This window comes from Mauremys reevesii, linkage group 1 (assembly GCF_016161935.1).
Source record: "Mauremys reevesii isolate NIE-2019 linkage group 1, ASM1616193v1, whole genome shotgun sequence".
NCBI lineage: Eukaryota > Metazoa > Chordata > Testudines > Geoemydidae > Mauremys > Mauremys reevesii.
The window spans coordinates 344,726,207-344,741,299 of NC_052623.1; the positions used below are offsets into that span (position 1 = coordinate 344,726,207).

Consider the following 15,093-nt stretch of genomic DNA (forward strand, 5'->3'; position numbering starts at 1 on the left):
GTCAGGAGTGGAAGTGGTCAGAGCCAGAGCGTGATGTATTCTAGCTAAATGGCCCCTAAGGGACACTGTAGCTACAAGTATCAGAGGGGTAGCCGTGTTAGTCTGGATTTGTAAAAAGCAACAAAGAGTCCTGTGGCACCTTATAGACAGATGTTTTGGAGCATAAGCTTTCTTGGGAGAATACTCACTTCGTCAGATGCATGTAGTGGAAATTTCCAGAGGCAGGTATAAATATGGAGGCAAGAATCAGTCTAGAGATAACAAGGTTAGTTCAGTCAGGGAGGATGAGGTCTCTTCTAGCAGTTGAGGTGTGAAAACCAAGGGAGGAGAAACTATTTTTGTAGTTGGCTAGCCAGTCACAGTCTTTGTTTAATCCTGAGCTGATGGTGTCAAATTTGCAATGAACTGAAGCTCAGCAGTTTCTCTTTGAAGTCTGGTCCTGAAGTTTTTTTGCTGCAGGATGGCTCCTTTAAATCTGCTTTTGTGTGTCCAGGGAGACTGAAGTGTTTTCCTACAGGTTTTTGTATATTGCCATTCCTAATATCTGCCTTGTGTCCATTTATCCTTTTCCGTAGGGATTGTCCAGTTTGGCCAATGTACATAGCAGAGGGGCATTGTTGGCACATGATGGTGTATATTACATTGGTGGATGTGCAGGTGAATGAACCGGTGATGGTGTGGCTGATCTGGTTAGGTCCTGTGATGGTTTCGCTGGTGTAGATATGTGGGCAGAGTTGGCATCAAGGTTTGTTGCATGGATTGGTACCTGAGTTAGAGTTACTGTGGTGCGGTGTGTGGTTGCTGATGAGAATATGCTTAAGTTTGGCGGGCTGTCTGTGGGTGAGGACTGGCCTGCCTTCCAAGGCCTGTGAAAGTGAGGGATCATCGTCCAGGATGGGGTGTAGATCCCTGATGATGCGTTGGAGAGGTTTTAGCTGAGGACTGTAGGTGATGGCCAGTGGAGTTCTGTTGGTTTCTTTCTTGGGCTTGTCTTGCAGCAGGAGACTTCTGGGTACACATCTGGCTCTGTTGATTTGTTTCCTTATTTCCTCGTGCGGGTATCATAGCTTTGTAGCTACAGTAAGTTAGAACAGCCCTTTGGCTGCTCTAAATTGCAATGAAATCCTGTTTGCCAGGTGGCTTAGAGGATTCATCCCAATGGCTTTACTCTGAAGTTACACTAGTGTAAGTGAGATCAGATCTTATTACACTGAACATAGCATAGCTCTAATATTAGGATAGCCACATAACCACCAAATCTTTCTGAGCACCTTGCAAAACCAGACCAGTGGTGCCAGGAGTAAATCATTTGTTTTAACTGTCAAGCTGCTTGCAGTGGCTGAAGACCGTGAGTACCAACCTCAGGGCAGATGGTTAAGAACCAGGGCACAAACCCCAAATGGGTTGGATTTCACTAATCAAATGTAAAGTCCTCAGGTACTTTAACAGCCTAAACACGACAGACAGTCCCTGTGGGTACTCCAGTCTATTTCACCATCCAGGTGAGCATGCCTTTGTAATAGATGGTCCCTTAGACCAGTGTTTCTCAATGACTGGTCTGTGGTCCCTGAGATCTCCCTGACACAATTTAGGAAGGCAACAAGCCGGTCCCCAGTATCAAAAAGGTTGAGAAACATTGCCTTGGCCCACCAACCACAGCAATATTCATGTTACTCCTACTCCAGGGCCAGTCTCTTACCCCAGGTCAAGTGCACCTTAGACCTCACACCAAAAACAATGCTTGTAGACAATCCTATAATAAAGTATAGGTAGATTTGTTCAAAAGGAAACGAGTTATTTACAAGGCTAAAGCAGGTAAACATATGTAGACAACTGAGCTACAGTCTTAAGTTTCAACAGGTAATAGAAACATCTATAGTAAGCAAGCTCTATATATCCTTTAGGGCTAACCCAGGCTAAGCAGCTGGCGTTCTCTTGCTTATGTCTAGAAAGCCTTGCCCGCCAGAGTCCAAACAGCCTAGAGATACAGTTCCTTCTTGTTAACGGTTATTATTCCCTTTCCACCCACTCTCCCAGCTCCCATGTGCTCTGAGCTGTGAACTCAGCTAATGGGAGTAATTCACTGGTGTGTCTCCTCCTCATGGGGTGGGAGGCCAGGTAGAGCAGAACAACAAAATGTATTGTTCTCTTTAACGTTCCACAATAGTCTGTCTGGTGTCCATGGGCCGTTCTTGTTGGCCAGGACGTTACACTAGTTTAATGTCTCTCTCCTGTCTGGTGATTTACACAGTCAGAGAGTCTTACAATTCAAATGCTTAAATATTACCTGAGAATATGGGATACAGATGCTATAAGAGAGATTAATACAGGGAGCAACTCCCAAGCATTCAATAAAGTCTAAACACTAAACACATTCTTTTAATCCTAATGTTTGCTTTAACAAGACTAACACAGAGATGAGCCAGACCGATACCAGCGATGTAGTTTATGGAGATATACCTATCTCATAGAACTGGAAGGGACCCAGAAAGGTCATCGAGTCCAGCTCCCTGCCTTCACTAGCAGGACCAAGTACTAATTTTTGCCCCAGATCCCTAAGTGGCCCCCTCAAGGATTGAACTCACAACCCTGGGTTGTCAGTGTCCAGCTGAGACGTGGGGACCTTGGCATGAACAAGCACCTGGTCTGCCAGCGTCACCCCTATGGGTTGCCAACTGTCTAATCACACAAACCCAAACACCCTTTCCCCGCCCCTGCCCTGAGGCCCCGCCTCTGCCCCACCCCTTCTCTGAGGCCTCGCCCACTCCACCCCCCTTCCCTCCATTGCTTGCTCTCCCCCACCCTCACTCACTTTCACAGGGCAGGGGCTTGGGTTGCAGGAGGGGGTGCAGGGTGCAAGCTCTGGGAGGGAGTTTGGGTGCTGGAGGGGTCTCTAGGCCGGGGTAGGGGGTTGGGGTACAGGAGGGGATGTGGGGTGCAGGCTCTGTCCGGGAGGCGCTTACTTCGGGCAGCTCCCAGGTAGCAGCGCAGTGGGGCTAAGGAAGGCTTCCTGCCTGCCATGGCCCCATGCTGCTCCCAGAAGCGGCTGCCATGTCTGGCCCCTAGAGGGGTGGGCAGGGAGCTCCACGTGTTGCCTGCGCCTGCAAGTGCCACCCCTGCAGCTCCCATTGGCTGCAGTTCCCAGCCAATGGGAGTGGCAGAGTCAGGCTCGGGGCATAGACAGCACACAGAGACCCCTGCCCCCCGCAGAGGCCACAGGGATGTGCCGGCTGCTTCCAGGAGTGGCGTGGGGCCAGGGCAGGCAGGGAGCCTGCCTTAGCCCCGTTGCACCACCGGAGTTTTAGCGCCTAAAATCTCCCAGTTTGGCTTCAGTAGCCTCCAAGACATAGGGCCTGATTCTGGGAAACTCCCGGAGAAACTGGGGAGGGTTGGCAACCCTAGTCACACCACCCTTTCTCCAATTTCCAAAGCTAAGATAAAACCTCAAGGCCTTGATTTTAACCCAGGCCTCCTTCTGGCCTGCAGAAATGCAGGCTCAATTAACTGAGTCTCCAGTTGTACCCACTGAGATGCTAAACTACCGGATTTGCAGGTATAAAGTGAATGAGACTGAGCAGGTAACGATACTGCTCCCTCGCTGTTGGGTGAGATTTCTCGAGGTCAGGAGCGAGGCATGTTGCTGGGGTAGGGGACGTTTGCACTGCTCCATTCCGAACAATATCTGTTCTGAGGACAGAGCACTTTGGTCTCTAGGCCTGTTGAGCTGCTGCTACCTCTTATCAGCACCACACTCGCTCTTACACACGTGTCACCACTAGAACTGGCTGAAGTTTTATCAGGCAAAGCGCTTTTTTTCCATCCAAAAGTGGCCTTTTAACAAACTCGGAAACTTTCATGAAGGAATGTTTTTTTCCCTCCAGCAATGTCCACATTTCCCATGAAATTGGAAGCTGTAGCTTCTTGTTTTGTTTTTCCCATTTATCAAATATTTATCCTCTCCCCCCCCACACACACACGCACACACGTGGCAAAATGTAAACATTTAAACATGTAAAATGGTTCCCCTTTGAAACGTGTAGAGCAAAAATGACTTCAGCCTTTGCAGTCCCCTCCCCTTCTTTTAACTGACCTTGAGTTCCCAGGGGTTGAAGTTAGGGCAAGCAGAGAGGAGCACAGATTCCCTTCATCTAGACGGCATATCCCTCCTCTTCCTGTCCTGGGGAAGGAGTGTGTTCCCGCACCCCACTCCTCCTCAGCGTGTACGGGGAGAGCTGCTCTTCCTCTTTCACTCTGCTTTTACTATTTGTCATGTTCCTCCGCAGCCATTGTTACATCAGTGAGTTGCCTGCAAGTCCAATTAAAAGGAGACACCTGTATAATATTATCAGTCCACAGATAAGGGCTGCGCACAGAGGAATGAACCTCGCAGGCCAGTGTTAATTTGTCACTTTTGAATGCTCCTTAAAATGGACCTAAGAAAATGTAGATAGCATTTGCCCTGCACTAAAGATCTATTCATGCAATTCTCCGGGGCTGTCACTAGCATGTGTCAGCTTCAGCCACGGACATCAGGGATATTATGATGGGTTCTCTCTCAGCCAAATTTGCATTCTTTTCATGTGCTGCAAAGGAAAGTGGTGTAGCCAAGCCAGCTCTGTGAATAGAGCCAAGACTGCGCTGGCAGTTCTGTGATCAAATATACGTTGTTTTCACCAGCCCTTCAAAGCAAACAGAGGCCTTTCAGAGGCTGGTACAGGACATTTCAAATTATGGAGCAATCGCCTCCTGTTTTTAATTTAAAACAGCCTCCTGTGCAATCATGGGGCCAAATCCTTAGGTCCCTGCTCAATTTTTACTCAGCCCTCAGGGTCTGGCCCAATGGGAATGTTGTCTGAGCAAAGACTTTAGGATTTGGCACATAGACATCGAGAGACTTGCTTTTCCAAAACGCTGAGCACCCGTAACTCCAGTTGAGCATACGAGGTCTCCAGTTGCTCTGCACTGCTACCAATCAGTGCAAGGAGCTGACAAAGGCCTGTTGGATCATCCAGTCCCCCACCCCTGCCAAGCTACTGCTTAGTACTGTCTTCTGATTCACAATGGCACATTCACCCTTGTAGGCCATCCGCTCTCTGCCTTCATTCAGTAGCTGGCTCCCAGCAGCAGTTCCACAGGACCCACGCTGCGTAGGGAGCTGATTGCTTCTAGGCGGCAGAAACCCAGCCCCAGCCCTGTGTTGATTTTTGTGCCTCGCTACTGAGGCAGAAACGCCGAGCTCCTGCTATGCATTGAACGCTGTGTCAGATAAATACCCCTCTGACATTGCCCAGAGTGTGCTGCAGGGTGTTTGGGTGGCTGGGTTTGCAGCCTCTAACGAATACCCATCTGCTCGCCTTCCTTCCCAAGGGGGCAGCAGGAAAGCCTCAATTGTTCAGAACTGCCAGATCTGGTTTCAATATCCAGACTATTAGCCCGTCAAAAAGCACCTGACGGGCCCATTCAGACAGTGATGTCAATCCATTCCTAATGAGCCCATCACCACTGTATCTATGCACCAAAGCTGTGCTTCTTGTATCATTCAGAGATGCCGCTGCCCTGACTGTCACAGGCACCGAGGGCCCTGCCTGCCGTGCAGCCCTGGCAGTTGCTGTGCAATGAGACCACGCAGGAATTGAGGAGGCCAGGCGGGAATCCAGCTCTTGAAGGGCTCTTCTCCACATGCCGCCATGCAGCAGGAGTGCGGGGACAGGGCATGTGCCAGCTGAGGAAGGGGCTGCACAACACCAGCACGTGGGTCCCCCAAGCTTTCCTCCCAGATAGTTGGAGCCCAGTTGCCATTGTGGGCTCCAGCTATCTGGGAGTTCCATCCCTAAGGCTGCAGCTTGGAGAAAAGATTCCTTCTCCCCTCTCTTTTCCTCCAGCTCAGGATCTGGGCCGCGGTGATTCCTGTGCTAGAAAACGAAGAAGTTCCACTGCATTATTGTTTCTTAGTTTGCAGTTTTGTAGAGGCGGCCTTTGACGTAGGCTAAATAAGCAGCCAACTAGGGCGCCCTGGGGAAGGAAATACTGGAAGAAAGCACTGGCACCGCATCCCTCGCCAACACACTGGCTTGCAGCCCTCGCTGCTCCAGCTGCCGAGTTTCTGGTCACCTGCCCTGTCCCAGGTTTGGCCCAGCCACCTGCTGCAGCTGTGTGTTGGATATTTCCCATAATCCTTTACTGCCCTTAGAAATGTTGCCGCAGCCAGCACAAAGGATTCTGGGGGCTGCTGCTATCAGCTGAACAGAAATGGAGACAACTGAGGACAGGGCAGAGTGTGGGTTGCAGAGTAGGCTGGATGGGAAGGAAACAAAGACCGGATGATGCGGAGGGGTGCCAGATACTGGCCTCACAGGGCACTAATGCACAGACTTGAGGACACATTTTGATCATGTTTACATGGTTGTAAATCAGAAGTAACTCCAGTATTCCCCATTTCCACCTATGAGACTGATATCAGGATCCAGCCTGCAGACCTTGTCTGGACGATATATTTTAATGCAGAGAAGTCCTAATGTCCCAATAATACCCAGTCGCACCGCAGACCCCTCTGCTTCATTGGGCTAGCCTGCTTTTCTTCAGTGTGTCTACGGCAGAGGTTTTATTAATGCAAAACAAGCATCCTCTGGAAGGTTAAGTCCAGAAATTAATAATGAATTAAAATGTGCCACGGACATGGCTAATGAGCTCTTTGTCTATGTAGCTCACACGAAAGGAGGTCATGACTCATCTGTTCTCATCCTGAACTGCAATCGGCTTAACTGCTAACTTTCAGCACTCAGGTCTTATCTTGAGATGGGGACCCAGGCTGCGACTTCAGTTGTCTCTGCCAGAATTTCCCTGCCCTGGGTCCCAGCCAGGTGGGCCGTCCCCTTAGTATCAGTGAGTTCCTGCCACCGAGAATCAGCGTCACTGACGCTCATCCCTTCCAGGGCTCTCTGTGCAGGGAAGGAAGGGGCTCATTCCATAGCACTAAAAAGGCCAATAACCTTGCGCAGCTATGTCAAGGCTTAGGATGACTGAGGAAAGTAATCTTGGAGAGGACTAGCAGGGCTTAACTTCAGTCTTAAGCCGCTGCCGGGATGCTGAGCCATTAAATAACCTGGCTTGGAGCCACGGCCATCTCTGCATCTATTGTTCTTTTCCCTTATCTGCCAAGACAAGGGTGAGCCCATCTTATCTGATACAGCAGATTTTTAAAGAGGCCCACCCAATAGCAGGAGTGCTGGAAGTAGAGTGTCCCCTCTACTTCCCCTCTCTCCACCCCTCTACTTCCCCACCCCCTGCCTTGCCCCTCCTGCCCCACTACAGCAAGGGGCCAGGAAGGACCTTTTCGTTTTGTCAAGGGTGTTGTGTCAGAAGAATGCAGAGCGTGCGACCTGGGAGCAAGCAAGGGAGGCACGCCTCACTGGACGACATCATGTGTTGTATCAGTCGGCTGCTTCCACTCTGCGGAAATAATGAGCAAACACTTTGCATGTACTCAGATTAGCGGAGCTCCCCGAGGATGACGGGTGAATGGTAGTAGCGCTAGCGACTGTGGCCTGCTGCCACGCAAGTCAGGAGGCGCTTGGTGCCCTGCAGGATCAAGACCAGGTGTGTCTATATCAGATCATTTATTTAGCACGCCTTTTATTTTCTTTGCCCAGTGAAACACCAAAGCTGACCTCCCTTCTACTCCCCACCTTAGAGTGTAGAGCGGTGGCATGTCACCACATCTCAAACTTGCTTCCACCCTGGCAGGTAGCATGGCCGCTGAGGCTGACGTCTGGCTTCTCTGCTCGGCAGCATAATTGCTCCCGTATCAAATATCTCCGTGGTAGCAGAGCGGCAACCGCCAGGCAGTGCCAGGGGCAGAACTCAAGGCTGCAATCTATGCCATTGTGGGGAGCCTGCTTCACCTGGCCTCCATCAATGGCCATGGCTGCACAGACAGTGCTGTCATCACGCACGTGCTTTGTCAAGTTGTCACTGAATCGTAGGAAAACAGAAAAGCCTTTCTCCTCCTCCACCGCCGGCCGGCTGGCTGCATATGACTCTGAGGACTGCTGTGTGTGCCCCTGTGCAGGGAGGGGGATGGAAAAGGACCAAGGGAGGTTCCATTTAGTTGAGGCAGGCATGGGGGGAGGGGCTGTCAGCATTCAAAGCAGGGTGTCCGAGCATCAGACAATAATGAATGGATTTTATCCTCACAACACCCCTCTGAAGTAGGAAAATATCACACCCATTTTACAGAGGGGGAGCAGGGAGACGAAGCGACTTGGCCAAGATCAGGCATAAGAAGTTCTCAGTCAGGAACTGAAGTCAGGTCCCTGGAGACCCAGTCCACTTCCTTATCAACTAGGCCATCCGTCCTGTCCAGTAACTTGGGCCCTGTCCATATGTGGGGAACAAACTGTTTTAGCTACAACCACGTCTGAACATGGCTGTTGCTATTTCATTATTTCTGTTGTGGTGTGACCTAAAAACCACAGGCAAAGACCAGAGACCCACTGTGCTAGTCATTGTACAGGCAAGTAATCCCTACACTAGGTGCCAGGATGTAACGGGTGGACAAAACAGATGAACTGTTGTAGGATGAGGTAACAATTACATCAACACACCAGCAGATGTCTTAGGCTGTCACTTGCCTCACCAATGCCAGTGAGCTATGGGCTTCATGGCAGAGGTAAGTGTTTCAGAGGATAAGATAACGGCTCTATGAGTGCAGCAATAACTGGACTCTGTTTAGTGTGGGCTGCAGGAGGGTATGGGAGAGGTTCTTGTGGGTAAGGCATAGGGATAGGCACTGGGACACCAAGGTTCTCCCAGCTCTGCCACATATTTCCTATACAACCATGATCAAATCACTCAATCTCTCCAGCCTAGATTCATCCCTGGTGTAACTCTGTTGACTCGAACATTTAGCTGACGTGAAGTGTGTTAACCAAGCCTGCCAGTTGCTGTACTGTAACTGGGTCCCCCAAAACAGTAGGGTTTGCAGTGTAGACAGGGCCACAATCCGTATCAACAGTGGTCAGGGAACCTGTGCTAGTAGCCACTGGCCATAACCATATTTTAATGCTTCTGTCGCTAACACAACTTTGCTCCCCCAGGCCTTGTCTACGGTAGTCTTTTTCACCCACATTTCCCACCATTGCTAACATTGGCATAGCTCCACCAGTGCTATCAACAGTAGGAGCTCTAGTCTAGGTAAGACCACAGTGACATGGTGGTAAACACTAGTGGCTTCCAGTGCCTTGTCTACACTAGAGCTCCTGCCACCACTGGCGCTGCTATAGTAGGAAATTTTAGGAGGAAAGGACTAATGTTAGACATTGCCAAGGAGAATAAGGCATACAATGCAAAAGGGTCTCCTCACATGGCTTTGGGAATGCTATGTACACCTCCTGTGGTGAACCTCAGTGGTAAATTTGGGTTTGATGCTCCTGTGAAGGATAGTTTGCAAGGATGCCTTTGTTTCCTCTCTTTTCTCCCAAGACCCTAAACCCGATGACACAATCTCACCCATAAACAATGAGAGGACCTAATAAGCAACTGTGTCACCACAGCTGATGTACTTCTTATTTGATCCCTCACATCCGATCTCCTGATGCTACATCAGAGGTCAGCAACCTTTCAGGAGTGGTGTGCTGAGTCTTCATTTATTTACTCTAATTTAAGGTTTCGCGTGCCCTACGTCTTCACTACCCCCCGTATCGGCGGGTAGCAATCGATTTCTCGGGGATCGATATATCGTGTCTCATCTAGACGCGATATATCGATCCCTGAATGAGCTCCTGTCGAATCTGGAACTCCATCAACCCGAACGGTGGTAGCGGAGTTGACATGGGGAGCCGTGGACATCGATCCCGCACTGTGAGGACGGTAGGTAATTCGATCTAAGATACTTCGACTTCAGCTACGTTATTCACGTAGCTGAAGTTGCGTATCTTAGATCGATTTCCCCCCGTAGTGTAGACCAGCCCTAATACATTTTAACGTTTTTAGAAGGTCTCTTTCTATAAGTTTGTAATATATAACTAAACTATTGTTGTATGTAAAGTAAATGAGGTTTTTAAAATGTTTAAGAAGCTTCATTTAAAATTAAATTAAAATTCAGAGCCCCCTGGACCAGTGTCCAGGACCCGGGTAGTGTGAGTGCCACTGAAAATCAGCTCGCGTGCTGGTGCCATAGGTTGCCTACTCCTGTGCTACGTTTTTTATTAATGTCATAAGCCTAGATAACGTGATAGTGTCAGAAATGTGCTTTTAAAGGTTACTCAATAAAAAAGCTCTGGAAACTATGATTATCAGAGCAGGATAAGAAAGCTGGGCATGGTGAGTCTGAAGTAAGGACAACCAATTGAAGGCATGTTATCTGTCTACAAATCAAAGAAGGGAAGGTGTAAAGAGGACAGCGACCAACTATTTTCATTAGTCCACAAGGAGAAAATCGTATGTAAAAGAGCTGCTGCAATTAGAAGACTTTGCTTAAATACTGGGGTGGAACAATCCCATAGGGAGGCTATGGAATTGATTTTCTGGTTTGACTTCACACCTATAGAACGGGATAGTTTGGCAGCAGTGATAGATACATCATCCCTACAATGCAGCTGGATCTAGTCAGAGATCCAGCAAGAGATCCTATCCACCCTTACAGATTCTGTAAATGTCCACTAAGAGTTCCTAAGCTCTGCTAGCCCCAGCATAGTAATCATGAGCAGAGGTTGGTAGTAGAGTAGTGCCCACTGAAAACTGGACGTGAGTCACCTGGTTTCAGGTTTTGCTACTGACACTCAACCAGAGTCACTCAAAGGTTAGCAAAAGGGGCCCACTTTTATGTAAACAGAGAACCTTAGTTTTCAAACCCGCCATTGCAGCACTGCATTTGTTTATCGTGTCCCCTTCTCATATACTTAACTTGTCATCTTTTTGTTGTGCGTGTGTACGTTGCTTAGTACAATGGGGCTCTGATCCCTGCTTGCGGCCTCTAGTCACTACTGCAACACAAATAATAATTAATTTGTTTTTCTTTAAATGACTACTTGATTTTGACTTCCAGTGCTACAGAGGCATGGTCTGGTGAGTGCTAACCACCCTCAACTCCCACTGACTCTCAGTCATTTCATGAGGTCAGCAGAAGTTGAGGGTGCTCAGAATCTTTTGAGAAGTGAATTCTCTCATAGAACCAGGCCCTTTGAAGAAGGATTTTCATTACTGGTTCCAGATATGAGGCTCTTGTGTCATGGCCACCATTTTGGTTGACACACTGAGGATTGAACCAGGAGCTTCCAGAGCTAAAAGCATGAACTGCTACAGCTAAAGAGCCAATGCTCCCTAGAACGGACTCCTATTCAGGCACAGAGGAAGACCCGTGACACACACTCACCAAGTGGTGACACTTGCATTCTATTCCAGCCCCTCTCGACAGGACTGTCCCTTAGCGAGTCCCTGTGTGAGGGCATAAGAGATTTCACTGCTCGTGCTAGGGAACATCAAGGGAGTATATCAAACCTAACCTCACGGATCACTTTCTTTCCTTCCTTCCAGCCAAAGCTTTTGGCCAAGGAGCTGCTCGACCTGGTGGCATCTCATTTCAACCTGAAGGAGAAAGAATACTTTGGAATTGCCTTCACAGATGAAACGTAAGTGCCATGATGGAAATACCGGGAAGCAACTCTTAGATCATGAGAAAATTAAATGTCGTTTCCCCACACGCTACACAAGGGGCAGCATGAAGGTCTATTTACTTCTTAAGCCCTTAGCAGAAGGCCTACAGGGCTAGGGACTTACATGAGACTTAAGAGGTGCATAAGCCTCATACTGCACCGGGCAGGGGGGAGAATATCATTTATTGTGAATCAATCATTGTCTGCGACTCATGGAGACATTAACGATCCCATCCTAGTCAAATGTTAAATGAGCTCTTGTCATTCGGCATTGGCAAACGGTCAGCTTAAGCAGTCTTGGATTTAAAATCCAGTTGCTTCTTCACAATCGGTATCAGTACAACGGAACTGTATAATTAACGCGTTAACAGGATTATGCAGTCAGGCAGGTTTAACAGTAATGATAAATGATTTAAGGGACAGAGAAAAAATCCTTTGAAATCACACTGTCCCAGTCATTTTAGGGCCCACATCAGTGTTTCTTAAAGAAGAAAAGGGGAGTGGGTGGAGGGGGAAATGAAGGGGTTGCAAACTTTAATATTAAATAGAGATGTTTTCATGAGTGTTTAAAATAAAGAATTACAGAAAACAGGTCTCTGGAGAGTTGAACTCCCCAAGCTATGATGAAACCCAAATACAACAGCCTTGTGAATGTGCCAGAGAATCAGAAAACAAAGTTGAGGATCACAGTGTTGTCCTCTCTTGGTGCTTTTTGTGAAGCCCAAGCTCCTGGAGTAATGTGATGATATCAGAACCACAGCTTTCATTTTAAAAAAGGACATTTCTGGCCCTTGCGGTTTTAGAGGAAAGCTTGAAAACATGAGCTCTAGCAGCTCAAAAGCAAGAAGGCAAATAAATATTCATCAATGGGTAGACAGCTAGTGTGCTGTGGCCACTCTTTAGCATGCTGACTAGTACTGTCTTAGCCCTGGTCTACACTGTGGGGGATGCGGGGATGTGGGGGGGAATTGATCTAAGTTAAGCAATTTCAGCTACGTGAATAACGTAGCTGAAGTCGACGTACTTAGATCGACTTACTGTGGTGTCTTCACTGCGGTGAGTCGACTGCTGCCGATCCCCCGTCGACTCTGGAGTACAGGAGTTGACCAGAGAGGGCTAGGGGGTCAATTTATCGTGTCTAGACTAGGCGCGATAAATCAATCCCTGCTGGATCGATCGCTGCCCACCGATCCGGCGGGTAGTGTAGACATACCCTTAGTGTGCTCCCTCTCTGTTTGGTAGCCACCTGTTGGTTCTTGTCTTATACTTAGATTGTAAGGTCCTCAGGGCAGGGTCTATCTTTTTGTTCTATGTTTGCACAGCACCTAGCACTGTGGGGCTCTGGTCTATGATTGGGCCCCTTAAGTTTTACCACCATACAAATAATAAATAATAAAAAGGACCCCCATATGAATTATTTTTAAAAAGTCATGATTTTTAAGCCAGTCTCATGGTTTTTGAACATTTGGGCTTGGGGATGCTGCTATCACTAGTAAATGCAACTAGCCAACCCAATTTCACCTTCCTGGATGAACGGCAAGCAGAATAGGTGGTGCATGAAATGAAGTAGGGGTCCTATGGAAAGATAATGCACATGCAGCAGGGGGCTATATTAAGGGGGTGTATAGTACACTATAGATCTGCCATTGTTATCCTGTCCCCATGCCCAAGTGGTTTATGGAGCCTCCGTGGAGTACAGGTCTGTAGTCTGCAAAGGAGCCATGATCCAGCAAAGCCCTAATTCACATGTGTAACTTCAAGCATGTGAGTAGCAATGGGATAATCATGCTCAAAGTTATACACATGCTGGACTGGGGCCTGAATAAGGATCACCTGTTTGTGGGCCCAGAATCCTGCCCTGACGAGGTATTGATTTCACAGGTGGTGGTGATCTTCTCAGCCTTCGGCAAGTTGACAGAGTTTGTGCTTAAAAGAAGAGAAGCAGGAGACAGTGTTCCCTTACTATTCACTCAGTGTTGTTTTGAGGGGCACTTAATCCCTTTACCGGAGCTGGTGAGCTATTCTGTGTGCATTGCCCCAGGGGGAAATAGAGTCAGAGAGGACCAGCTGCTGCCAGTATTCTCAGGATAAATGTAGTGGCACTATTTAAAAAGGGAAAACAGACGGCAAGACGGACAGGGATTGACAATGTTTAACCAGTCTCATAGGCACCGAGTGGGGAAAGTGGGGTCACTGCCTACACCCACTGTGATGTGGGGGTGGGATTTCCCTGGGAGTATGGGCAGATAGTAAAGAGGAGGTGGTGTATCAACTAGATATACAGGCAGACATGTCAGACTCACCTGGGAAAACTAGGCTAAAAAAAGTCCACTGGGAGCAAAGATCTAGGTTACAGAAGGGAAAAGTGCAAGAGACTGACAAAGGTTGGCAAGCAAAGTGCTCAGAGCGTTGGGGAGCATCTGAGATGGAAACAATGCTGTCTGGGTGATCACTGATGTGCTTTGTCTAGACTAGGATTTCAAGGTGGGATACTAGATCCCGGTTGCTAGCTCGATGGTACTAACACCTTCTAAAAAGCTAGTCAAGATAAAGCAGGGGGGTTCTCAAACTGGGGGTCAGGACCCCTCAGTGGGTCGCAAGGTTATTACATGGGGGGAGTCGCGTGCTGTCAGCCTCCACCCCAAACCCCGCTTTACCTCCAACATTTATAATGGTGTTAAATATATTAAAAAGTGTTTTTAATTTATAAGGGGGGGTCGCACTCAGAGGCTTGCTGTGTGAAAGGGGTCCCCAGTACAAACGTTTGAGAACCACTGAGATAAAGCAAGATGTATTGTAACAGGTGTTACACTGACTGCGTTAAAGCCTGGGGGCTACCCGAGATCAAGCGAGCTAACACAATTTAGTGACATACCCTTAAATCCCGGCTTAGCCAAAGCCTAGTCTGCAGACTGCTACTGCCCCTCCGTGAGTGCTAACCATTTCCACAAGGCTTCTTGCCTACTGGGGAAATAAGCACTTTTCTTTTTAACTAGTGTATACATTGTTTTCCTCCTCAATATTAACAGACTTTTTCCAATCAGTCACACAGCCAGTGAAACGTAATAATGATTTTCTTTGGCCAAACACACCCAAAAAGGTAGTTGTGTCATTAAGGCACTGGGCTGGGATTTGGGTTTCATTCCTGTGTGTGACTGTGGGCAAGTCACTTAATCTCACTGTGCTTCAGATCCTCAAGCTGCAAAATGGGGAACGTTTTTCTAAATTCCCTCCCCCACCCTCTGTCTGTTTAGACTGTAAACTCTTAGGGGAAGAGACTGTCTCTCACTACACATTTGTGCAACACCTAGCACAGTGGGGCCCTGGTATTGGTCGAGGCTCCTGGGCAGCTACTGTAATAAAAACAGGAATCATTTAATTCTGAACATTTCTGCGACACCGATTCCAGGAGCTGTCCCTAGTTGTCCTCCCTGACATAATT

General features: G+C 48.1%; 1 protein-coding gene across 1 annotated transcript in view; it reads left to right on the forward strand.

Moving 5' to 3' along the window:
* The window catches only part of FRMD4A (FERM domain containing 4A), a 273,747-nt gene that overhangs the window by 125,688 nt on the left and 132,966 nt on the right, over positions 1-15,093 (forward strand). The window contains exon 3 of the mRNA XM_039519348.1: positions 11,533-11,627. Coding sequence (XP_039375282.1) covers positions 11,533-11,627 — 95 coding nt within the window. The remainder of the gene's footprint in view (positions 1-11,532; positions 11,628-15,093) is intronic.